The sequence below is a fragment of the Equus przewalskii genome, chromosome 4 (assembly GCF_037783145.1).
Source record: "Equus przewalskii isolate Varuska chromosome 4, EquPr2, whole genome shotgun sequence".
Taxonomy (NCBI): domain Eukaryota; kingdom Metazoa; phylum Chordata; class Mammalia; order Perissodactyla; family Equidae; genus Equus; species Equus przewalskii.
This window is the reverse complement of record NC_091834.1, coordinates 78,215,408-78,242,949: the sequence shown is the minus strand read 5'-3', so window position 1 is coordinate 78,242,949 and position 27,542 is coordinate 78,215,408. Positions and strand designations below refer to the sequence as shown.

Here is a 27,542-nt window from a genome sequence, read left to right as displayed (position 1 = left end):
AAGTAAGTTGAAAACCTTTGTTTCAAAATACTCGTTAAAAAAACTAGACAATATAAACAGTATACAGTGAGAGGTGAAGTATCCTGTCTCCCATGGCTTTCCAGAGTCCCATTCCTCAGGGGTAACCACTGCTAAAAGGTTGCCCGTATTAATATATAAGTTTTTATAGAAATGAGATAATTCTAGACACAAAGTTCTGGAACTTGCTCTTTCATCCTAAATTGGAAATGAGAAAAGAACAGTCTTTACTATAAACAATGATGAGTCAAAGAGGAAAACAGAATATGTTAAAAAGATATTTCAGATACTAGAAATAAAAAGAGGCCTGGACAAAACAGAAATCAGCCATTATTCTACAGGGATTCAAACTTCCTGTCTGAGTTGTTTGGCCTACTTTCTCCTAGGTTAGAGAAGTAAAACACCAAACCCAAATACATCCCAAAATAAATGTGAAACATCAAACCACACTATACACAACCTTCTATTATGGCTCTTTTGTTTTCCATAAGTAGCATCTTCTAGTACGTACATTTATTGAAATGGAAATACTATTTAGACAGGATACTCTATTCAAGGAAACAGAATTAATTCAGTATTTAAAGTCGCCCTCATTCTAGGGTACTCAGCCAAGTGTCTAATAGTGACTCCTAACTTCTATCCAACGCAACTCTTTAATTAAAACATTAAAGGTGTCTAGGTTTAAGAACACAGGAGAATATTTCAATACAAAATTTTCAATTTCAAGTTGCTTTAAAGCATGGTGAAAAAGAAACAACAGAATATTTTTAAAAGTCCAGGAAATAAAGACTACATTTCAATAGTGGCTACTTCTAAGAAGGGGGCCGTTAAGGTCCATCCAGTTCTCATGATCTTATCACTGCTTCAAGCTAGGAAGACCTAACAACTCAAACAGAAGGAATATTTTAACACCTCCGATGATAATCGTGGGCTATGATTCATGACATCAAAAAAGAAAGGTCTAATGACTTAGGTTTTTTTTTTTCACTGAATTGTCTTTGTTTAGTCATTGTCTAAAATTTAAGGTTAATAGGAAGAAGGAAATTCATTTTCTGAAACCCTTAAATGAAACAAAGTTACTATGAAAAGAACTGGATTTTAGTGCTGACATTCCCAGATTTACAATTTCCTGTTTCGTCTCAGTGCTCATCTTCCCATAATGACTTTTAAAAAAGGGACTGTCGACTGTATTTACCAACCCTGTCATTTCTCAGCATAATTACAGCATGCATCCTGAAAAGAAAAGTTGTTTTTAACCTATGCGAAAAAGTACAACCGGAAGAATAATACCTGCTCCCCTCTTCCACCCTCGATTTCTCCACCCTTCTGGCAGCCAGCAGGGATTTCTACTGTTTCTTCACATATTATAATTGTGTAATCTTTCATAAACAATCTTAGCCTAAGTGATTCCATTTAAACAACATTTGACATGCCTACCATATTTTTAAATGGCTTATGGTAAAGCAATGAGCTCTCTTACAGACAGATGTTATGAGGGTCTTAGTAATTTTTATTAGTAGAATTCTATATGTACAAATATTCAAGGGCAAGTCCTTCCTTCTAAACTTTCAGCTAATCTGACAAATCTAAATGACAGCACAATACAAGACAGAACAGAAACATATAGCTCAACAAGCTGTTAGAAAAAAACTAGGGCTAAGTTTGGTCAAAACCAGTTTACTTCAGCCATTCATCGCTTAGTTAAATTTAAGAATCTTAAAACTAAATTATTCTGAAATCTTATACAGTTAGTATAGTTTTTCATTTTTGAGATGGGATGATAAACACAGAAATTGAAAATACCTTTAACTACTTGTATTAAAAGTAAAAAGAGACACTAAACTTGATAGTGAATAATCCACATTTTAAATACATGGCTTCAGTGTGATTTGCTTGGGAGAGATACGTTTATTTGGATAAAAGCTTTCATTTGTTTTCTTTTTGACACTCTAGGAATTCAGACAAAATAACCAATCCACACTCAGTCTGAGCTAAGCAGTTGTAAAATGTCCTCCTCTGAAACTCTACTCTCATCCCAACTCTGGAACATCACTTTCTGAGACCTACTACGCCTCCCCACAGCAAAGGACACTTTTTAATGAGTCTACCCCTTTGATCACTAGACTGTCTCCTAAAGTAGCTGAAGCCATAGGCTTAAGTTACGAGCAGGAGGGTACAACTTCACGATAAAGCAAACAACTGTGCATGGTTTACACCTAGACCCATCCATGAGAGCCTGGCCACTCTATAGGTGCCATGTCTATATGCAATTAGCCCATTAAAAGGAAGAGCTCTGTGACTTCCTCCTAAGATAATAGCATACCCACAGTACTATCTGCCTAAGCCACTGGTAAAACTGCTGTCTTCTAACCTGATGAGGCACACTCATCTGCTCTGGGAACCCAGGCTGCTGGAAAACACACACCACTACCACTCCATCAGTCAACACACATTGGCCCTTGCCTGCGATGGTAAGAACTGTAACCCTCTCTCTCCATGGGTTGTAGGTCCTCCATCTTCTGAGTCTAGGTTTAGGGAGAATGGAGGATGCATTGAAGCTTGTTTTTCATTTACTCACACCTGGTAAATATCTGTGCTCTCTGTTTAAAGGTTCGCTGGTTAGAGGAAAATAATCTGCTTCAGTTCTACTTCTGAAACTAGAAAGTTAGTAAACAGAACTAAACCAGGATGCTTTTTATTCTATGAACATACCTCTATGTATCAAGTTTTCTACAACAGCTATATATTACTTTTTATCCATAGCAAAAATGACCTAAACAACAATAGAGTGGTGAATTTTTAAAAGATGGCTTGTGATATTCTTGATAGTTAAAAATAAAAATATAAATGTAACAGGCCAAAACATGTAGAATTTTAATCTTCACGGAAAACTCCTTGGAGAAAAGTTTATCCTGGAAGCAGCATTCCCAAACGACTACTGCTGATATCTAAATAAATCTTTTAAAAAGATACCCTGTATTAAATAATGCCCAGATGGTGACATCAGCAGATATTTTCCAGGGGAAATAGGGGGGCTATCCATCGTGCTGTCATCTTCCGTGGTTAGGGACGTGCTCCAAGCATTTGTAGTCTTTCCTAACATGTCTCTCATAATTATTAGAGGCAAAATTTAGCTGTAACTTTCACAAAACACTAGGATTTCAATTTTGGAGAAAAAGAAAGACAAAATGGGTTATAGCTGTCAGATATAAAGTTACAAAGTATAAAACATTTTTGAAAAGACAATAATATGATACTTTGTTACATCAGTTAAACTTAGAACCCAATTGGTAGTACATATAAAAACATAGATGAAAAATTCATCTTTCATATCAATGCATATATATTACTATCTAAAACCAACTTCCCCTCTGTAAAAATAAGTGACACTTACCATTAAAGAATATAAAGATGCCAAAAAAAATTTTTTAGGAGAAGCATTTTGGCTTTTCTTTACTATAATCAAAGTCATTTAAGGAGACTTTCTTAAGTAATTCATTAAAAGTAACAATATTCTTGAGCCATATAACCAGAAATATATTTGAATACTCAAAATTCCCAAATGTTTCAGAAGTAGAAAAACATGTTAGCAATTATTTTCTACAAAATTTTTACCTTTTCTTTTGGACTTGTCTTTGTATTTGATCTTCTTTGATGATTGTTTCATTGTTAATATTATTTTAGCCTTAGTATTATTTTAATAAAGTCAGACTAAGGGCAAATATCTTTCCTCTTCTGTTTAACTACTTTACTTAAAACTCCTACTTTAAATGTAATGTAAAAGTATTTAAAAGTTATATTTACTTATTACTCAAAATAACTTACTTTAAAATCTTTATGTTATATGAGTGGTGTATATAATAGAGAAAAATTGGCCCAGGGCTAGAGAAACTAAGATGCAAATCTATTCAAATAGATAATAACATGTACACTTCCAATAAAAAAAAAATTGAAATTTTTTAGGATAAACAATGGATCACCCACTATTGAATGCTATTTGTTCACATCTACCATTCTTATTCACATATCCGTTACCTCAAGTAGTATTTATCTATTATATGTCCTCCCAAAACCTTAACCTAGAGCCTGTTGTTAGCGATGATTCAAGAAATTAAATAATCAGGAAAATGCAAATTAAAAAAGAGACTCTACCTTTTGTCAATCAAATCAAATCAATCACATGGTGGACAGCATTCAGTGGGATGGCCATGTACTTATACCATATATTAGTGTAACCTCTGGAAGGCAATTAGACTGTGTGTGTCAAGAACCGTGAAGGCCTTTATTTTTTTTCTACTAAGTAATTACATAACAAGGATATACATAAATGATAATACATAAATGATAAAAATACAAATAAAAACATATCAATCTATTCACCTATTTTTCATGGTTTATAGTAGCTTAAATATTCAAAAATAATGGATAGTTAAAAATAAAACCTTTACTCAATAGAATAGAATGCAGACATTAAGTACCATAATCAACAAGAATCATCAGTGAAATGAGGAAATATTCAAAAATAAGTTCTAGAGTAACTGGATGCAAAACTCCATGTACAAAATATACAAACGTAATATAATAAAAACAGGCCCAAATGGAATATACCAATGTTTTTAGTGGATATCCATGGACAGAGTAAAGAATGATTTTTATATTCTTTGTGCTTGAACGTGTTTCCTAAATTTTCTATAATGAATACTTACTACTTTTAAAGAAAGAATAAAAAAAGACATAAAATGCACGTCTATCTACAAAAATCCATCATGCTGCTGCCCTGCATCTATACAATAAAATCCAAATTGGCTAGGCACATGTTAAAGCCCTTCTAATCCAATTCCATCTTATCAACCCAATCTCATTTCTAGTAAGTACCCAACTCTACCCCTCAACTCTGTCTCAGATGGTCACAGGCATATCATGGTCCATCCAGATTCCACCCATGCTCTTCCTCTCAGGCCTAAAGCTTCTCTTCTCCCCTAGGGTTTCTGATCAGGATTTCTGGTTGTAACTATTTTAAGCCAACTTCAGCTATTCACGATGCTCTATGCCAAGTCCGGAAATTGTACACAATCATTTTAGACTCTGATTCCATTTAATTCAGCACAGTAATTCAGAAAGAAGCTCCTTCTGATAGCAAGAATCCCATCAAAATTTACTAAATGAATAAAAAAATCACTACTGTGATCATAACAACAATAGTATTTAACATTTATTGAGAGCTCTCTGATTTATAAGGAGGCACTATGCCAACTTCATTTATCTCATTTAATGCTCAGAACAACCCTCCATTTCACACGTGAAAAAACTGAGCCTCAGGTAGGTTATGAATTATTTTCAAGGAGATATAGCTAGTGTGGACCTGGGATTCAAATCCAGTTCTATCTGATACCAATATGCCCTACACTATCAAATTCGCTAATGGAAAGTCCACTAAAAATCATTATGCATATGATATACTTTTATTAATCTAATTGCATATCCATGTAGCTAAGTTAAAATGACGTGAGTTACAAAGTCTTCTTTTACATACAAAAATAGAAAACAATAAAGTTTTCTGTTGAATCTCATTATATAATAAAATGTTTACCTGTATATGACCAGCCAATCTCTTCAACAAGTTTTCTCTGTTGTCTGTAGTATCCATAAGCCCAATCTGTAACCAAGAAAAATGAATTTATCAATGTGTAGAAAAGTGTGTGTCCAAATTAAAAAAATATAAGATGCCCTAATCATTCATACCACAAACGGTCCTTGGTTACTCCTTTCTATGTCACCTTCCCAATGTCTCCTCCCAACTCCAACTACCACCATTATAGCCTTCATTGTCCCTGTTCTGGTAGTCAGCGTAAATTTTAGGGGGCACACCTAAAGAATGCTGAAGTTTACGCAAGGACCAAGTAAATATTCTGGGTAAAGCAGGAGCAACCTAGAGAGGTTCATCCCAAAGAGAGAGTGGGGTCAGAAAGGGCAGCTTGTTCAATCTCCTACTAAATTAGAGCTACTTGTAGGTTTTCCACTCAAGTTTTATCTGTAAATCCTTCTAGGACACCCAGAGCTTATCGTGTTTTCAAAATGTGCTTCCTTTATAATGCAAAACAAAATTAGCTGCCTTGAGGAAATGGGTATTTAAATGTGTGTATGTTGGCTGGAAGAAGGGTTACGTTAGACAGGGAAGGTGAATTTGCCCCTTGGAGGAACAGAGATGCCTGAGTGCAATAATGCAGCGGGCAGCTAGAGGCATCATAAAAGTAGTGGATGCCCCATGACCTACAGATAGGGGATCCAGATCTTGAACATGGGGCAAGGGATACAGAAAAGAAAATGGATGGAAGCCAGTCTTACTCTGCATAATTCAAAATTTTTCCTGGAGCCACGCTGGCACTCAAGAAATGAGGATGTGATAACTCATCCTCCTCCTTCCTGCACCATTGTCCCTTAATCACAGACTGTACTAACATTAGTACTCCATGTCAGCTACATTATGGGTAAAATAAACCTTATGAGCTAGGTTTGGAACCTGATCAGGTGGACAGAACTGTTTCTGTAGAAAAGGATACAAACAGCTAGTTTACTAATGAACTTGTGTAACAATATTTATTCATGAACTGGGGTTCTATCAATATGGCTTTCATTTGAATGCAAAGATTTATTTATACCATACCGTATCATATGTATATTTATCTTTCTCATCAGGTGGCAAAAGAAACTCTATTTCTTATTACTCTTGCTACATGGTTATTTTCTCTTTACTGACAGTTCCCAATTTCAGGGATGCAAACATCTAAGGATATTGCAGAAATTATCTTCCTCTCTTCCGTGTCATATACTCTATGATTAGTACAATACGGTAATAAGCAACTACTAAATTATTTTATAAAAATTAAAAATAAGACAGCTACCAGAAATACACATTCTGAATCTATAGATTATTCAAAACCAAAACTTACCTTGGAGAAATGCATTTTGTTTTTGTTTTAAAATTTTTGTTATTCATAAATATAGGTAAATATTCCATTGGCCATTTAGCACATTTCAACATGTTTGTTTTTATAACAGTTTTATTGAAAGATAATTTACACATCATGCAATTTATCCATTAAAGTGTACAATTTAATGGCTTTCAGTATATTCACAGAGTTGTGCAATCATCACTACAAACAAGTTTAGAACATCGCCAGCACCCCCAAAAGAAATCCCATATCCTTTAGTTCCACCCACAACCCCAACCCCATAGCCCCCAGGCCTAGACAATCACTAATCTACTCTGTCTCTATAGATTTGCATATTCTAGACATTTCATATATACAGAATTACACTATATATGGCCTTTTGTGACTGGCTACTTTCTCTTAGCATAATTAATGTTTTCAAGGTTCATCCATGTAGCATGTGTCAGTACTTCATTCCATTTTATTGCATAATAATATTTCATTCTATGGTGACCAAAAGGCCTTAAAGTTCCCCTCAGCTTGACTAACCTTTGGACAGGCTTCTTCCTGATGCTAGGCCCCTGACCTCCCTTTTCTGAGAGCTTTTAGTTTAGAAAACGTATTTGTTAATTCTTTCTCTACCTCTTTGAGATGTAAACCTTTTCTAATAGCCACACTTACCACCAGCAATGTACTTCTCAAGGATAGGGAAACCATCTCTTTGAAATGCAACCATAAAAGGAAATAGTTCTCATCTCCCAGTTTCTGTGGGAGTGTAGGAGCCTAACTTTGCTGGGGTGCCTTGCTCCAAGTTGCAAAAACTATCTTCTGTCATAAAGATGAGTTTATTTTTCCTTTGGTTAAAGCCAATTAGCAAACACAGATGGCCTATGACTTCCCCCTAACATCCTGCAGCAGTTTTCCAACGGCGCCCCGTCCTTAAAAAACCATACCCCCTCTGCTTCATCAGAGTTGAGTTCCGACTTGGTTCTGGCTTCTCTCCCCTATTGCAATAGCCTTGAATAAAGTCTTCTTTCCCCATTTAACTTTGGTGCCATTTTTATTTTGACTATGGATATACCACGCTTTATCCATTCATCGACTGACGGATACTCGGGCTGTTTCTTCTTTTTGGGTATTATGAATAATGCTGCTATGAATAATCATGTATATATTTGTTTTTCTACTTAAAAATTAAATATTAGGTTCATAATTTACTCTTCAAACAGAGTTGTCCCTTAAAATGGTAGTCATTTAAGGTTAAATTCTGGGGACAAGTGTTTCTTCAAGATCAAGGAATATGTACAACTGGATGTTAGAAAGGGCCTCAAAGGTCATTTGACTTAGACTTTAACATTCTATAAAAAAAAAAAAATTCCTGTTTAGAGATAGGGAAATTTATGCCAAAGAACTGTAAGTGGTTTGTACAGGTAGTAAGTGACGAAAATGGGAACAATAATGCATGGTTCCTGCCTTGTACCCCTCTGAGCCTTCCCCAATATCAAGGATTCCTAACAATCCTGAGCTACTGGTTACTCTCTTAAGGGGTTTTGTCTGAGCAGAAAGCCCTATAGCACGTATGCCTTCAAGAGAAACAAAATGAAGCAATACAGTGGGCTAGAGCTTCACCTACAGGAATTATTTGGACAGCTAAATTACAGAGAATTGACTGTATCCCTGAATTGACCTGGCCATCACTTGGAATTTTCCTCTGAAACTTTGCACTGGTCATAGGGAAAAGATTTATCATCTATTGTATGTTTTAAATATAAATATTTTTTGAAAGTAAGACATTTTGCCATATAAATGCATGCTGAAGATTTCAGAAGATTCAAATACCTAACAAAACCCACATTTAACAAGTATTCCATTGAAATCAATAAAACAGCAAGCTTTTGTTTTAATGATTCAGTCTAAAACATGACAGCAAAATATCAGCAGATTTTAGCTTTCCTTGTAGGGCTTCAATGCTACACAATGAGCATTTGTCCTTGGTTTTTAATTACTTACATTAAGAAAGCTTTTTTCAATACAAGATTCCCAGGTGTTGGTAGCTCTCTTCAGTTCCTTTATGTATTGTTCCCTTAATTGTTACTTCAAATAATCCGTTACACATTCATATGCTAATTACATAGAACTTGGGCGTGAGAGAGTACCCCACTTTTAAAATTCTACTTAGAGGTCTGATAGATGAGATGTGATAGCTCCAATGAGCAAGAAAAAAGAAGCTAGTTTTACTTTTTTTTGTTGTATTATATACTTTGAAAACCAGCAAATCCTATATAAAATAGAATCTATCAAAGTGCTTACACATTTTCAAATCAATTAAAATAATAAAGTATAGAATGTTTTTTTCTGTTTCTGTGAGTTTTAGTTTCTTTAGTTTTAATGTTTTATTTCCATTTAAAAGTATTTGCCGGGTCTGTTTTGGTGTGAGTGTTTTGTAGTGATAAAACCAAGAAATAAATTTCAGGAATGAATTGTACACATGATACACAACAAGAAAATAGACATTAGTATATCTTTTTTTAAGGCTACTCTAAAATTTATCCTGAAAAAATATTCTTCATGAAGTGGCTTTTTGACATGCTAACAAAACTGAGATAAATTTGTTTTATATTATTTCAGGTAACCTTAAATGTTTGTTTCAATATATTCTATCTTGTATTTACCTTGAGCACCTACATACTTGCAAATTTGTATTATGTATATGTATGTGTGTGTGTATATATACATTTTCCTTTATTTTTGTTTACACTCAGATAATGGAAATCAAAGTTTTGATAACTACATCATGGAAAATATAAAGTTAGCATTTCTTTTGCTCAAGTTTTTCAAGCCAAAAAAAAAGCAAAGTGCTCATTTTCTACTAAAAATATCATTATAAATATTTTGAGTTATAAAAATGCCTCTGATTTTGCCCTTACCCTAAAGAAAGTGTCTGCTTCATGTTGATCAAAAATTTATCACCTGCACCCCACCATACAGCCTAGCAGCACTGCTCTGACAAAACACACACACACACACATTTTGATGCTATAAAGTGGCCAAACATATGACAGGGAGAAGAAATAGAGTGGTCCATAGAAAAAGAAACTTCAGGTAGAAAATAACCACAGACAGAAGTTTGAAGAAGAGGATTCTAAAATTGGATTTCTCAAAGTGGACTTTTCCAAGGTAAATGATACCTGCATATTTCACTAAGGAACTTCAGAAGAAGGGAAAAGGAAGTCAGTTGATGATAAAAATTTGGAAAAGCAGAGTAAAAGGAACAGAATTAGAGGTGACTCTTTAAAGCCTTGAGTAAGACTTTGACGAAGAGAGACTTTGGGAGAGGGAGAGAAACATTCCAGGCAGAGGAGGGCATGAGCACCCAGAAGTGGCAAATTGTGGAAAAGGTTCGAGAGGCCAGTTGGGCTCTCATGGAGGGTCTGCATAAGCCACTAGGGACTTATTCTTGGGGACAGCCCACCATGATACAAGCGTCATAGCAATTTTCACACTTTTTGTTTGCATGCTACTGTCTCCTCTTATCTAGATTTCTTTTAAAAAAGAAAAGGAGATAGTCTGCTGAGTTGACTGAAAAGAGCTGAATATATTTCAGACATTGAGTATATTTTAAGAGAAAATATTAAAGGAGAGTATGCAATAAATACCCATTTCTAACTGACATGAAAGAGGTTGGGGCGTGGGTGGGTGAAGAAAGTGGCTGGTGACCACTTGGAGAAGGACCTGGAAACTCCTGGAGACACTCTAGTGTCATCAGAGCAATTATTACCCACTAAATCACTTGATACTCAGACATGAGTAAGATTGAAGTGGCAGTGATAAAAAAAAAAGGTTGACAGTTACAGCAGTCATAACCATCTATTCCTGGAAACAAAATAATAGAAGTCTTCTCTCAGAGAAGAAAAAAAATAAAATCGGAAATAGGAGTTCCTTTAAGAAGAGAATCAGTTTTTGATTAAAGAACTCCTGTGAACATATCCCCTGGCTAAAAAAGTCCTTTATTTCTTCAGATATTCTATTGTAAATGCCTCTGTTTGATATGAAAGCTGAGTTTTTTATCCAAGTGAGCTAACCCAAAAACTTGAGTAGCTAACTAAGGCAACATTTCCAAGTAAAATGAAATCTGCCCATGAGAATAGCATGCAGTCTATAATATCACACATGGCAAACTTTCTCTGTGGAGTTTCCCGTCATTCAATGTTAGGGATTAGCTTGCTGTCTAATTGTGTTATGACATAGCCTGTTTTTACCTATCTGGAATGTTAACTTGTATCTGGTATATATGCAAAAAAGATAATTTAGCTAATTACGGTGATTCAGATAACAGGTTTGTTTAGGATATAGTAATAGCTCAAATATTATACTTACTATTAATCACTTCAGATGTAGCCAAATGCCTTAAAACCATATTGCTTTTTAAAACATATATATTATTTTCCCCCTAAACCATTTGTTTTCCAATTTCAGCTACTTTCCAGTGTTAGAAGAGTTACATTGGTTTTCTCCCCTCTGCAAACGTCTAAAAATAAAAGTACTTTTTATAGTCTCAAAACATAAATTGCAATTTATTATCAAACAGGAAGGCACATGAATTCATATTGTTGAAGATAGGGAATTCTGGAAAGGTACAAGCTACTAGAGTGCAGGTGTCATACTCTAGTATGTCTACCAAACCTATTCAAAACTTTTCAATGAAAGCTCAAAATATTCACAGGTTTGTCTTAGAAAAGTAGCCAGTGTAATTTCTTATATTTAGATATACGTGTTTAACCTAATGTGATTTATCAGTATTTCTAAAGTTAAGATATTTTCTGTTAAAACATATTAATGATTTTGATCTTTATCACATGAGCAGTAATACATGCCTGTTTCAGATCAATTAGAAAAATAAAGATAAGCAAAAATAATTTAAAAATCACCTATAATCCTGTCTCCTAAAGATAACCATTCTTTACAATTTTGTGCACGTATATAAGATTTTCTAGATGTTATTCTATGCATATATAATAAATGTATCATTTACATAAACTGAATTATACTATTTCATTACTTGGTGGCCTGCTTTTTCTACGTAATAATAAATCACTGATTATCTTCTCAAGTTAATAAATAAGATTTTACAACATCATAACAGTTCACTTGAAGAATTCTTTACTTTTTGGATACTAAAATAAAAGGTGATTTAACTTTGAAAAATTTATTTCTTAGGCTTAAATGATATGAGTGATGAAAGTTTTCATTAAGCTAGTTTGAGCTTTACATAAAAATAAAGTCTATAGGAGATGAAGTATCCCATTTTTCCCTGTCAACCTTCTGCAACACCAAGAAAACACTAAAATGGCACAAATTCATTGCTTAACACATAACAGTGAATTTATTCCAACATAAAAGAAAAACCCAATTGTTGATGAGATAGTGATAATGGGACCAGAGAGAGAAAGAACATGTGCAAAAATAACTATTAGAAGAAACAGCTAAAAATAATAAGAGTAGGAAGAGAACCAAATTTGTCTAAGAAAATGCATATGAAAGTGGGTAGAAAACAGGGAATTCATCAAATTATAAAAATAATGTGCTCTGATATTTGTGTTATGTACTATTACATTATTATACTATTATACTGCTATCTGTAGAATAATAGTGTGTTGTGATTTAGCAATCCAAATAACCTTTCTGTTGTGAAGTCTTATGCCCATGCATTTCCACTGAAATGCAGAGCAAGAATGTCTGCTGTGTAGCTCTGTGATTAGGATCGCTTGGGAGGTTTTGGACAACTGGCACACTAAAACAACCAATTAGAGGATACAATGGGATTCCATTCACACTTACCATGGAAAGCATAAAACATCAAGGAACTGCATAAATAAAGATAGGAACTACAATTAATATACAAGGAAATGTGGACAAATAAAGAGACCTACCACACCCTTAAATGAGAACACTGAATGTGGAGAAGATATCAGTTCTTTTTATATTAACGAACAAGTCAGATCTCAACGGGATGTTTTTAATTGGCAAAATTATACTAAAGTTCATATAGAAACATAAATGGAAAATAATAATTGATAATAAAGTTTAGAAAAAGAGTGAAATAGTGGGGGCTTGGTTAACCAGTTACTAAAAGATAAATTGACAGGCAGATCAACAGAACAAAGGATATAGCACTAAATTTGAACCTAGTATAGATACAAGTTTAATTTTCATGATAGAGGAAACATCACAGTCAGATAAGGAAAGTAGGAAAGTTCAACCCATACTGGGAACACGGGCTATTCAGAAAAAGAAGTTATATCACACTTCACACACATATCAAAATAAATTCCAAGTGGATCAAAGAATGATTAAAAAGGGATGCACAAAAACTAAGAAAAAAATGTAAGCGAATATTTAGTTTATTACAAGATGGAGAAGATCTTTGTGTGCAGAAACAAAAGAAATCATAAAGAAATATTCATAGCTTTGAGTACAAAACATTCAAAACTTTTACAGAAAAATGTTTAATGAAACGCAAATTACAAATATTAAGCTACTGGTGACTGCTAAAGCACAATGAACAAATATAGCAATATATTCCAAACATATAGAATTCTTACAAACCAATAAAGGCAAATATATGAGCAGACAAGTTTTTTAAATGCAAATATAATTAATTAATAAACCTATAAAGAACTGTTAGACTTTACTAAGTATCAAAGAAACAGAAATTAAAGTAACACTGAGATAGCATTTTTTCAGCTATCAAATTGTCAAATGTTATTATTTTTATCTTTGTAATGTTCAATGATGCCCAAAATATCTTTAGATACTCCTCTACATACAAGCAGAAGCAGGAACTAGTATAAATTTTATGAAATGTAAGCTGGGAAGAGTTATCAAGATTCTTAAAATGCTTCATATCCTTTGAGACAGTAATTCCATTCCAAGGAATATATTTTAAAAGATTAACAGAAATGAGGAGAGTGTCACATACCAAGATGTTTACAGTACTGAAAATAACAGTGAACAATTGGAAAATATGTTAATGTACAAAAATTGAGGGAAGTTTAAATAAATTATGTAATGTTCATAATACAAAACAATGTGAATCCATTAAAATCATGTTTCAAAAATACTTACTGATGTGGCAAAATGCACATGATATAAAACATTAGCAACAGTTATGATACAATTTTGAAAATATTATATATATATTCAGAAATGTAAATTTCTCCATGCAGTGCCATTGGGAGTGATTTTTACTTTTTTATATGTTCTGATGCTTTGTATGTATTTTATGAGTTTGTATTACCTAAATACTGTATTTTAAAAATTTTAAATGTATATGCACTTCTGAAAGAATATCCCTGATTCTACAGTGAAATAGGTCAGAGACAAATGTATAAATACATCTTGAAGACTGGTTAACAAAAAGGCTTGAAACACATTTTTCACTTCTTATTTTGGATTTTGTAGTAAAAGCTTCTCCTTCTTCACAAGAGACTGCATGCAGTAGCTAGTATTAACAGCATTTTTAAGTTAAGTTTAGGAAACCATAGCCAAGTCTACACATGGGAGGCAATCTGAGCATTTTAGCTGCCAAGACAGTGAAAAACAAGAGCCATAGTAAAATAATGCAGCCAACTCACACATCATCTTATTGGCCATGAGGATCAGATTGATTGGATTGTCTATTTTATGGCAAACCTTGAAAAAGCCTTATTTTAATTTGTGCCTTACTTCTAATACAATACTCTTTTGCTTAGATAAAATTAAGCCCAAACATAAGTATCTATCTTATTAAACAGGCAAATCTGGCAACTTTACGAATTGGCAATCTATTCTGAAATAGATGTGGATCACATGTTAAAACTGCAGCCAGTGTGTTGACTGATTCATTATGTAGTTATGTCTGGGCAAGGCAGAAAGATTTTCTTGACTTCTTTCCACGGTACTGACTGAAAATTCATTTTTGTCACATGTTTCATTTAGAGTTTTTGTTTTACCGATCTAGTAAAAAGAAACTTTTATTCATAGGAAGCATATTCATTATAATAAACAGACTGGTAATTTTTCACTGGATTTTTAATGATTTAAAATATTTTCGATTTGCCAATATATTTTACAAGCTTAATAAGTCAGACACTATTGCTCATTAAGTCGACTTAGGCTTGGGCAATATTTCAGTCAGAAATCAGGTGAACATAGTAGATTCACCTAATTTAAACTGTAAACACATATCAAAATTTTGTTTCTCTTTTCGCTAATTCTTAGGGTCAGAAATCTAGCCTCTCCCTTTGAGAGGTGACCTTGGACAAGTCCAAGTCCTTGCTTGTGCTTCTACAATTGTAAAATGAAGATACGTAGCTCCTGTTTACTAACAGGGATATTGCAACAAAAGATAGGGTATGTTAAACCATTTTAAGCTCTTTGCAAAAAATATGCTTCTACCAACTCGTATTTTCTGAATTTATTTTTCAAGTATTTACTTTTTTCTTTCAAGAGTGAAGCAAAATCCAAAAGACAATGTGACATTTACATCATGGGCACAGCATGGGCTTGTTCAGTCACAAAATTATTCATTTGTTTACTGTTGGTGCCTGATACTCTTTAGTCTTAAAGATACGTATGGACACTCAATGCACATGGAAATATAAATTCCTATATTCAAACCTTCAACTGAGTCCCACAAGAACAATGTGAACACTGAAAAACATAATATTTAATTTTAATTAAACTTAAAGGGACTATCCTTATCTAATTTCCTAGCTACATTCCAAAATGAATACATTTTAAAAAGCAAGATTTTTAGAACATTTACACTTTGTTTCAGAAGACTTAAGGCAGTTTAAGATTATTGTTTATTTAAAAGTTCATACTGTTTGCATTTTAAAGAAGTTCTTCATTTTAGAACCACTTTCCCCACTGGCAAATTTTAAGGATTAAATGCTTTGATGACATCCATAATTAGCTGTCTTTCAATTGTTAATAAGCACTTACCTATATTAGTCATTGATTTTCTTCATAACTGTACAAAAATGACTACATCTATTGCTTTATTGGTTTAGATGTTTCTTTGCCACTAGACTATCAAGTGATTATTATTTATCATCTTCTTTTGCTCTGTTATAAAATTTATTTGAAGTGAGTGGAAATTGCTCAAATCCAATTGGCTTAATTGATTGGCGCAGTATAGGGATGTTCTATCTAGCTGGCAGAATCATTTTATTTGCTTCACTTCCCTCTGCTTGATACTTTTATGGCCCCCGCTCCTCCCACAATGCCTCCACTCTTTGCAAAGTACCTCACTTGTACTCTATCTTTCTCATGCAGATATGTGCATTCCATATCCATGGAATTGGTGTCTCCACAATGCTCATTCTGTGAACCACCAAAGTCTACTTTAAGAAAAGAGGAGTCAGTTCGATCATCAATTACAGCACACTTATCTTCAAGTCTTGCGTTGGTGACCTATCCTGACCAATGACAGCACTAGGTCTTACTCATCCACTGTTGCAACAGCTTTTCCCAACTTTTGCCTGAAACTTGAAAGCTCTCTGCAGTGACAGATGTTCAAAGATGCTCATTAGGTTGCCTAGATAACCCAGGTTTAGTGCACTCAGAGGAACAATATCTAAAAAGCATTCCTGTTCAGTACATAATTAACAGCCTTGGAGAATACAGCTCATTAGTTACTTTTTACATACAATCACAAATGGTTGGCCAGGGGTTGGATATTTTTTATTTTGGAATAGTTAACTCAGTTGGAACAAATATGCTTTCTCTCCTGGTTTACCGTTCTGTTTGTGAGGATGTCAAGAGACTGAACAAGTTAATGCAGTGTTCTCGACCTGGATGGCAACCAGGACACTGCTGGCATTTTGCCTCGGAGTTACTGGGCCACTGGGACACCTCGAGATAATTAACATACTCCCGCAGTGTCTAATGTGATAATGGTGATGTTTAAATAAAAAAGAGCATCTTACAACAGATCAAGGGTAGCATCTTTGCACCTCAAGGGAAAAAAGAATATGTTTTTTATGAAGGGATTTAGGCCTTGAAGTTTATATATGATATATCATGAAGACTTAAGATATTGAAATAGAACTTATATTTTCACTAATATTTTTTAAACATTTGAATGACTTCACACTTTTGTGAAGTTTGTACTTCTGCCATTAATTTCATTAATGACAAATATTTTTTGGTGGAAAATGTTTAATTGATAATCTGTTATCTGTCTAGCCAAAGACATATTGATTTAACTTGAGAAATAAAATCTCATAATACCTATTTTGTACTCAAGTGAATACTATTTTATTCACGTTTTGAGTTTTACAATAAAAAACAATGGAGTGACTGAACAGATCTATGATTAACAAGAAATGCTACAATTACCACTCCAAGTCTACTCAAATATAAAAATGCTAAACTTTTCACTAAAAATAATACTCTTCTCTTCTCCCATATTTATTCTTAAATGGTCATACTGACTAAACATAGATTACAGGAAGAAAAGGCAAAAGATAAATGTTTAGTGATCTTGTGTCTTTATATTTAGCACTTACATCTCATTGACGATTTTATATTCATGTCATATAGTTTGCAGCAAAGTGCCTCCCACAACGGCTCAACTCGTCCTCTAGTTAAGGAGGAAAAAAAAAAGTGATTTTTCATTTGTGATACTTTGAAAAGCTGTATATCAAATGGAAAGAGACTGGAATTAGAGCTAGGGCCAGAACAGCTAGGAATGTGAATCCTGGCTTCTAAACTTCCCAGCTGGGGACCTTCGCAAGAGTCACTTGCCTCCTCAGAGCCTCGGTTCGTTTATCTGAAAAATAAGGTCCTCCTAACTGATGAGTGGTTTGGGATCCAATGAATTAATTCATTTGAATGTGTTTATAAAGGATAAGACAATATATTAACATAAGCAATAATATTTTCTTCTGGGAAGCAAACTGAACTCTATTTACACATTATTTTGTAGAATGAACACACGTTATTTAATGTATTACTAAGGCAGGAGTTTGCTCTACCCTTTCTTTCATGTTCCATGTGAGATACTACCCAACTATATTGTTTAAAATGGCCTCATATTGCTTACTACCTCTGTGGGCAAGTCGAGGTTTCTCTCTAAGACTCAATTCCCAAATCTACAGAATAGGCATAATAATTATATCAATGCATGCTAGGGATAAAGTACACATAGCTATTAGTCCAGACATATATATATTTAATTTACATTTGGAGTTCATCCCAATATTCCTTTTTTTTCAACTTCAGAATTTTACTGATTCATTATCTTCTTTGCAAAACAAAAAACTTAATTTGCAACCAAATAGGGTGTGGCAAGTCATTTTACATGAAGACACTTTCAGGCATACATTCACTGAATTCTAACAGAAGGAGAAATATACATTTTTTTACCTATGTTTTTATAGTCAGTTTTACGCAATAACATACTTAATCTATTTGAAAAGATCCAAAGGAGAAGTAAGCAATCAATAATATACAAATTTCAATTTAATTAAACTGAAATCAATTGATTTTAAAAGCTGAATAGTTACAGAATATCTCCAAAGCAAATGAGTACACAGAATTCCTCTTATACCACATTAGCAATACCTAGAGGTGAAATTTTGACATCCTCAACATACATACAACTATCAAGAATCCTGAAGACAGTAAGTGTCACAAAGACTATCCGACAGTAATGCACCTAATATAGGCAACTGTGTCTAATGTAAAGGAGAAAATCCGAGGCAAGAAATTCAAATAGCATCAAAAATGACAGTGAATAGTTGAGGAAGTTGGCCAAACCACCATTAAAAGTCAGAAAGACAACCTCAAAACCAGTAATGGACTATTTAATGTTGTGAAAAATGGCACTCACTCTTTAACAGTGCGTTAAGGAATTATTACAGATGAGAATACTGATATGAGACGTCATTTAAAAAGTTAAATTATGTTAAAGATATTTTTAACAAAGTTGAAAAACCTATTTATATTTTAGAAAGATTTTTATCATAAACTGGGAAATTTTAAAATAAATATTTTGTGTTTTAAAGGACATATTTTAGTTACTTAAAAAATTCAATTCTGTGGAATGCCTTGTTCCATCAGAAAGATGCTAAACAAATGGAATGTTTGTGTAGAACTAATTTAACAGTTAGTGGCTTTATACTAAACGCCATGCACTAGGGATGCACAGATTAAATAAAACAGGGCCTCTTCAGGGAGGTCACAAACTAGCAGAATAAAGCCTAAAGTTCTTTAACACGTCAGTCAAGTTTAGTGGCAAGCTAGGAAAATAGTAGCTATTGAAATACAAATTATTTTAAACCACCTTTTTTTTAACCTCAAGAAAAACAGCTTTCAGAAACTGTCAACTCCCTCATTTTAAACGTTATCTATGTATCTCCAACTAACTGAAATGTTTGGCCTCGTATAATATTTAAATGGAAGGAACGTTTCTTGTGGGGATGGAACTCCCAGAAGACTCTCTGGTATCAGAGCAAGGAGCATTATCGGCCAAGAAGTTTGGCATTTCCCAAGGAGATCCCAGCCAGACCTCTTGAGACTGTGCACTCACTTTCCACCTGAACACCCCCAGTTACTACGGTGGCCAGATAATGCGCTGTTCCCTCCTGATCAGGAGTGTCTGGTGATTTGGGGTGGTGTTCCACGCCGGGGGAAGTGATGACAACGGCATCGCCCTGACACAGCTTTTCCACCTCCCACGGAGCCCCTGGCAGTCAGCAGGAGCCTGTGTGCAGCACGCTGTGATGCCCTATGGGCCTTCCTTATCCAGCTCTCCTCAGAGGGTGAAAGATCACCCCCGTCTCCCTGGCACATTCAACAAGAATTAATGTCATTTTATCAGCCCCTCATGTAAGGTAGCCCTTAATGCCCAGGCCACTAAATTATATAAGGGAAATCTAGCAGTACTTCTGGATGTAACAAGAAAACCCCGGGAGGTCTTCATCTGTAAAACCAGCATGGTGCTTGGCACACGAGTGAATCGATGCATCAAAGTTATAAACCGCACATCGTGTTCAGTTCCATCATCAGGAGACGTACAGCTAGTTCTCACTAAAACTCTTCAAGAAGAAAAGGCATTGAAGATTTTATTCTGTGGTCTTCGACAATCCCATTATGTTCTGATTTTAACCATATTTTTCATTTTGGTCTTTAAAACACCACTGACCACCAAGGATATTTCAGGAAAAAAAAAAAGATTAACAGATGATTTACGATTTTAATGAACTTGATTGTTTGAATTCAAGGCATGTCTTCAGGATTTTTCACAAAAACAATTGATCCTTTTCATGGCTTAATGCCGCTGTAACTTCCTGCACACAGCTAGCAGATTGCCATGGACACACACTTCCACGCCTTTCACACTCTCTGGGTCTCCAGAAGTTTACATTTGGGTTCAAGAAGAAAGAGCAGTGGAATCTTTTCTAGGCATAAAGCTTACATAGGACTTTCAACAATATGCACCATTGAAAGTGATAACACAAATCACTACCAGAAATTTAAATTATGCTAAAAAATTTTTTTCTACACAAACAAAAAGAAGTAGTGATTTAAAAATTCAGATAATATCAAGCAACCACAAACCAATGATTTAAGACAGCAGTAAACACACATCATTCCACAGAGGTATAACAACATACAGCTAAGAAAAGCCAAGCCAGGTTTTTGCTTCTTTTAAATAGGTGCTGAATATAGAGGTAAGAGGATAAGTATGCAATTTAAAAAATAAACATAGACCATGCGGCTGTGTAATTCCAGGCAACAGTTCCAGTTTTTCCCAGTAAGTTAGTTGGATTACTTTTGCCAGAACTTTATGAATGACTTCCTGAATTATTTAATTTGCCTGTGTAAATAAATTGAGAATTCTTTTGGTTAAATATTAAATAATTTGTAATTCCACCCATTCCATTGTACTGACAGTATTCAATAGAAAAGAAATGAGAGAAAAATGTCCCTCACACATGCTGTTTAAGGTAAGAGAATTGCCTCATTCTCTTTGTAAGTAACCCCAAGATAAACTCTCATGTTACAAGCCAGCTGTCTGTGGACTTATTTATAATATTAGCACGGGGGCTTCTCAAACTTTTTTAATATCATGACTTAGTTAGGAAATGATCATTTTGCAGCATGTTAGGGTAACACAGAAGTACTGTACAGATGAATATCTGGCACCCCTGTCACCCTCCAGAGGCACCGTGACACAACGGGGGGCAAGCACTGCCCTAATATTCTCAAGCAACTTCTAACCTCAGAGCCTTTGCTCAGCCATTTCTCTGCCTGGGTATCACCACTCTCTCCCTTCTCTGTCTCTTTACTCACATCCAAGGCTTCTCACCCTTCATGTGGTATATTAATACCTCTTCTTCAAAGAAGTCCTTTCTATTATGACTCTTAGATAGTCTTTCTCACAATTATAACTGAATAATAATTTGTGTAATAATTTTTTGCTATCTGTTTACTGTGCAAGGCTGTGAACTCCTTGAGAATTGGAAATGAGTCTGTCTTGTCCACTGCATACTCAACACCTAATCTAGGCACACAGTAGGTATTCAATAAATATTCACTGAATGAATAAACTACAAATTAGGATTTACAGTCTCAAAGGAGTGTTCCCCGTCACCTATAATTCATTTACCCCTCTCTAGTCATCAACATTTCCCAGACCAGTGACTGTGCTAAATCTCTCCCTTTACTATTAGGAGCTGACCCAACATTCTGTTATCACCAAGAAAACAGAAGCCATTCCACAGGGAATTTTGCAAGTTCCCTCCTCTCCACCTTTCAATTACCTTTAACCTTCACTCATAGACTTCTTTCCCCTTGTATCTCATAGAGAAAAGCGTCTCCACACTTTCCCAACTCCCACCTCTTCCAGGACTTCTTGGGCTTCAATCTCTCTCTCCTCACTAGACTGTGTTCTTGGGCCCTTGTAACACACTCAAGCTGCTACCCTAAAAATTCCCCTTCCCTTGCCCTCTCTTTACCAAAGGCACTAACATCTGTGCTTCCATACATTCTTCTAACGGCAGCTGTCATCCTCCTTCATTGAATGCACACTTGTCTGTCTCCCTTCTACCTGGGGTTCATTTTAATAGCAGAAACTAGTCAATCCTTGAATTCTCTCTAGTACCAGGCACAGGATAAGTGCTCAATACATACTTAACACAAAAATGAATAAAAAGGATCAATAAATACAGGACACAAAGCAGTGCTAAATCTCATCAACTTTATCAAAATCTCTTGTTTTGTGTTTCCCATACTTGACTGCTCTCTAACAGTGGACAGGGACACAACATCGATAATGAAATGCAAACTTTGCCTTGTCATTATTTTCATATAAAATGATTGACGTTCACAATAAATATATGAAATTTACTTCAAACTCTCTCCTGGATTGACAGGGTTTTTAAAAAAATTACTAATACTTCTGTTCAATTATTGGAATATTCAATTATATATTAGCCCTTTATGGGTAAAAGAATCTTAGTTTTCATACTACTGGAAAATATTTCATCATAATTTTCTATTTCAAATATAACAGATAGACATTTCCCTTTTCATAACAGCTCTACTTTTTATTAAGAACTCTTTAATAGAACTTTAATGAATTTCCCCTGTTATATTCTTCCTGTGCAGATTTGCCATTGAGATAAATGTAGTGACTGACCTTCCAGTTGTCTAGGTGCCTAAAATATTGAATAGTTTAATGAAACATTGAACAGCTCATTAAAACAGAAAGTATTTCAGGTGTGTCTGTGTATATAAATAAAAGGCTCCTAATATATAATGCTTTTTCTTATATGACATACGAGATATGATATGATAGATATGATGCTCTGAAAGGCAGAGTCATGAACGCGTGCTACAATCAACTGCTTGGGGAAATAATTGTGTTTCCATTGCAAACTACTTGAGAATGGGATTGCTTCCTCTGTATCGTTTTCTCTTCACTTTGAAACTTCCTCTCAGCAGCCCCGGCAGGGGGAAGGGCCTTGAGAAGTCGCAGTCTTTTACAAGCACGCTTTCCCACCACATCCTGCCACCCATCTAGGTTTCCGAAAAGGGAGGGGCTGTGGAAGGACAAGAAAAGGAAGAAGCGAAGAACCCGAGACAGTGGGAGGGCGGCTGTTCCTACCTACTCGGGTGTGCATCAGAATGGAGGCAGGAACAGTAACTTTCTATGTGATCCAATAGAGAAATGTTTATTCCTAACATGAAAGAAAATCACAATGCATACTAACTAGTTATTGCTATTCCTGGGACAAGAAAAAAAGAGCTTATTTCATTAAACTGGCCAATTATTATGTAATCAGGTTAATCCATAATCAGTGTTTTCAAATATATAGTCAGAATGAGAACACAATCTTTTTCTGATTATCCCACAGTTTAAATCCATGCCAGTCATAACTGTGTACCTATATAATTATTAAGAAATATACAGGCTTTCTTTTCTAAGCAAACATTATAGATAACAATTTGCTTCCCTAAATTGTTACCAATAAGAACTGAATGTAATGTTTTTTCAATAGAAAAAAGACTAAGTGCAATATTGAACACCTTTCATTAGTCTTAGATACGAGTTTTTATATTCCAAAGCACAAAAATCTTCATCTCAGTAACCTACACCCAAGCTAAATAGATTATAAAACTTGTTGGAAAATCTTCTACAAAAACTTTTTTTTACTGTTGTTAGCTAAGTTATTGTACCATTCTTCTTTTCACTCCAAATCCAGAACTTCTACGGGTTTAAATGAAACAATTATTTCAAATGAAACAATTATTTCAAAATTTCATTTTTCCATGGCTATGAATGTTGTTAATTTCTAGTAACATATATTAGAATCCTAGTATTGTTTATTTTCAGTTCACAAAATTGATGAAATTTTGGCTTTAGAAATAACCGTATTTTCCCACCATTTTATCAGTACTCTGTTCAAAATCTAAGTCAAATCACTTCTCTCCACTTACTTTGACTCAAACCACCACCACCTTGTCTAGGAAACAATGCCCTTGCCTCCTAACTGGGGCCCCGTGTTTCACCCACCCCTCCATTCTTTCTGCCCTTCCTTTGATCCTTCCTTCCTTCATTTAGTTAATTGATTCATTCAACCAATATATACTGATTGCCTACTGTGTGCCCAGCACCATCATGGGTACCTGGGATACACTGGTGAAAAGCCAACTAACCAATCAATCCACATCGTATCCTTGCAGAGCTCTCATTTTAGTAAGGGGAGAGAGGAAGTAAGCAAGGAAGATAACAGATAAGTCGGTCGTATAGTATGGAGGAAGGTGATAAATGCTATGGAGAAAAGCACTGGAACAGAATAAGGCAGGTGAATAAGCAGGTGCAATTGTATACCGGCTAGTCAGGGGAGGCCTGGCTGAGAAAGTGCCATTCAAGCAAAGACTTGAAGGAGATGAGTGAGGGAGCCTGCAGATTCCGGAGTGGACAGCAGTCCTGGCACGGGGTGCAAAGCCCCTACAGGATCAAGCCTGATGTGGTTAAGGAACAGCAAGGAGGCCAGCACGGCTGAGGCAGAGGGAGGGCAGGGATGATTAGTAAGAAATGAGGTCAGGAAGACAAAGACGGCCTCTTCTACTCTCGCCTACTCTGCAAACTTTCAACAGCCTCCAAGGTAATTTTTTTTCTTTTAAAAAATATTTTTATCAATAATGCATGCATGTCGTTTAAACCTTCAAGTGTTACTGCAAGACTGAGAATGGGAGACAGCTGTACCTGCCTCATCTCACTCCACCTCTTCGTCCAGTTTCCCAGAGGCCACAATTTCCAACTCTTTTAGCTATCTCTTCTGTAACTTAACTCCATAACTTTAGAAAACATACTTTCACTATGATTTCTTGACTTATGAATTTTAGAAATTACATATTGCCTTTTTATTTTGATAGATAAGTTTTTACCCTCTAACTTTTTATTTTTTGGGGGCGGGCATGAGGAAATCTGGCCCAGAGCTAACATCTGTTGTCAATCTTCCTTTTTGCTTAAGGAAGATTGTCACTGAGCTAACACCTGTGCCAATCTTCCTCCATTTTGCATATGGGACGCCTCCACAGCATGGCTTGATGAGTGGTGTGTAGGTCCAGACCCAGGATCCAAACCCATGAACTCCAGGCCACCAAAGCAGAGTCTGTGAACTTAATCACTACACCACCCAGCTGGCCCTACCGTCTAACTTAAATAACCCCTTTTTTGTCTTTCCAAACTTTCAATATGGACATATTTTAGAAATATTCAACATTATAATTATGTAAATATTGATGAATGCTATGTACTATGATTACACTTGCCTTTTAACCAGCTTTGTCTTTCTCTGGCAGATAACCCATGCCTTTTTTAAAATTGGATTAGTTTTTTCAGTACCAATTGTTAACTTTCCCCAAATCTGTAAAACATCTCCAGATCTCTAAAACATGTATAGATTTCTAAATTACCTGATGTGATCAATGAATTCTGTCACATAGCATTTCTACTTTTTCCCCTGAAATCCTTCTGTTCCAATTGGTAGCACCACAGCCCGCTGCCTGGCTGGTATCCTCAGATTTTCCTTCATTCTGATTGCTATCTCATTGGTTGCAACCTTGGTTTCCTGAATTCCATGAATCCCTTATGGGTTTATTCCCTTTTTTTTTTTTTTTGAGCACTAAGCATATCCTCCATCAGCTTTTGAGAAAAAGTGCATGAGATGAAAACTGTGAGATTTTTCTATGTCTGAAATTGTCTTGTTGTATCTTCACAGTTGTAGGTTGAAGATAAATTTGCCCCCTAATTTTTCGAGGTATGTACTGCTCCATTGTCCTCTAATTTCCAGTGTTGATGTTAAGGAATTTGATTCCTTTTTTATTCTCAGTCCTTTGTAAATTGAGTCTGTTTTTTCTTTCCTCTTTAAACTTTCAGACTCTTTTCTTTCTTTCTTTCTTTCTTTTTTTTAGTGAGGAAGATTGGCCCTGAGCGAAAATCTGTTGCCAACCTTCCTCTTTTTGCTTGAGGAAGACTGTCATTGAGCTAACATCTGTGCCAATCTTCCTCTATTTTATGTGGGATGCTGCCACAGTGTGGCCTGATGAGCAGGGCTAGGTCTGCACCCGGGATCCGAACCTGTGAACCCTGGGCCACCGAAGTGGAGTGCATGAACTTTACCACTATGCCACTGGGCCGGCCCTACAATCTTTTCTTTATCTCCAGTATTTCGCATTTTTTAAATTATATTCCTTTGGTCTAGATCTTTTACCACTGACTATACTGGGTCTTTTTTGGCTCTTCATATTTAGAGATCCATGTTCTTCAGAACTAGAATATTTTCTTGATATTTCTTTCATAAATTTCTTTCCTTTGTTTCTCTTTTTCCTTTTTACGACACTCTTATTAGTTAGATACTCGATTTTTGGATTGATAGTCTACTTTTATTTCCTCTCTCTTATTGTTCACATCTTTGGAATTCTGTTCTACTTTTAGGAAAATTTTCTACCTAATATTTGATTGTTTATTTCAACCATTATTTCCTCATTATTTCTAAAGGCTCTTTCTTGTTCTCTTAATTACGATATTTTTAAAGTATCTTGTTCTTATATTATGAATGTAAAATCTTCTATTATCTCTCTAAGTATATTGAGTAGACTACAAAATTTCACTCTACTTTCTGCTTTGTCTCACTTTCTTCTCAGTTCCTTTTTTCTGTTTATTTATTTGTTTGTTTTGATGACTTTCATACTGGAGGCTTTGCTTAAATATCTGGTTGTCTTTGACTGACCTTTCTTATTTACGAGTAAGACACTAAAATACAGAGTAGATGTACCTGGTGAGTGGAGTTTGTCGAATGGTGATCACAAGATAACATAGATTTTTCATTGTAGAGTGCCAAACATCCGTATCTGTCATCCACATGCTTTTAGCATTCGGAGACCAGGATGCAGGAGTGTGCCTGAAGGCCTCAATCTGACACTCAGACTTCCAGTTAATTCCCCTATTTTCACCACATAACTCATCCCCACCCTCTGCTCTACATAGGTCTCAAAGGCAAGATGTAAAGAGCAAGATGAAAGCTTAAATTTCAAAATGGAAGAGCAAGCAAATTGATTCAAACATAACAACAGTACTCATACTTAATACACAGAACAATCAGAAATGTCACAATAATACTGAAGCTTAAATATGTCTGCTGAATATCCTGCAAATCCTAAATAAATCTCCACAAAATCTTCGGGCACCAATGAATATTCCATGGAAGATTCAACACTATAGTTTTTTTCCATGTACAAAAATAATTTGCTCTATGTTTGCACTTCACTAATCCTTATCCAAGATTATTTGGCATTTATTTCAAAAAGATGAGTAGCACTATCTCTATGGTGTCATACATGATGTTATTCTAGCCTGAAAACTGCTTACTAGGAACACTTTTAGGATCTAAATGGTTATTTAGTGACCTATTTTAAAATATCAATTTATTCAAGTTCCTAATTTTTAGGAGGAGCTTACCTAAAGCATGGTCACTTGTAATTAAAGAGTAGTAGAAATACAGAGAGAAAATCATTAGAGAAGTATAAGAC

General features: G+C 34.9%; 1 protein-coding gene across 4 annotated transcripts in view; it reads right to left on the bottom strand.

The window, feature by feature from the left end:
* Positions 1-27,542, bottom strand: part of PTPRZ1 (protein tyrosine phosphatase receptor type Z1) — a 177,584-nt gene that overhangs the window by 115,022 nt on the left and 35,020 nt on the right. For all 4 annotated transcript variants that reach the window (XM_008514428.2, XM_008514426.2, XM_008514427.2 and 1 more), the window contains exon 2: positions 5,609-5,674. In XM_008514428.2, coding sequence (XP_008512650.1) covers positions 5,609-5,674 — 66 coding nt within the window. The remainder of the gene's footprint in view (positions 1-5,608; positions 5,675-27,542) is intronic.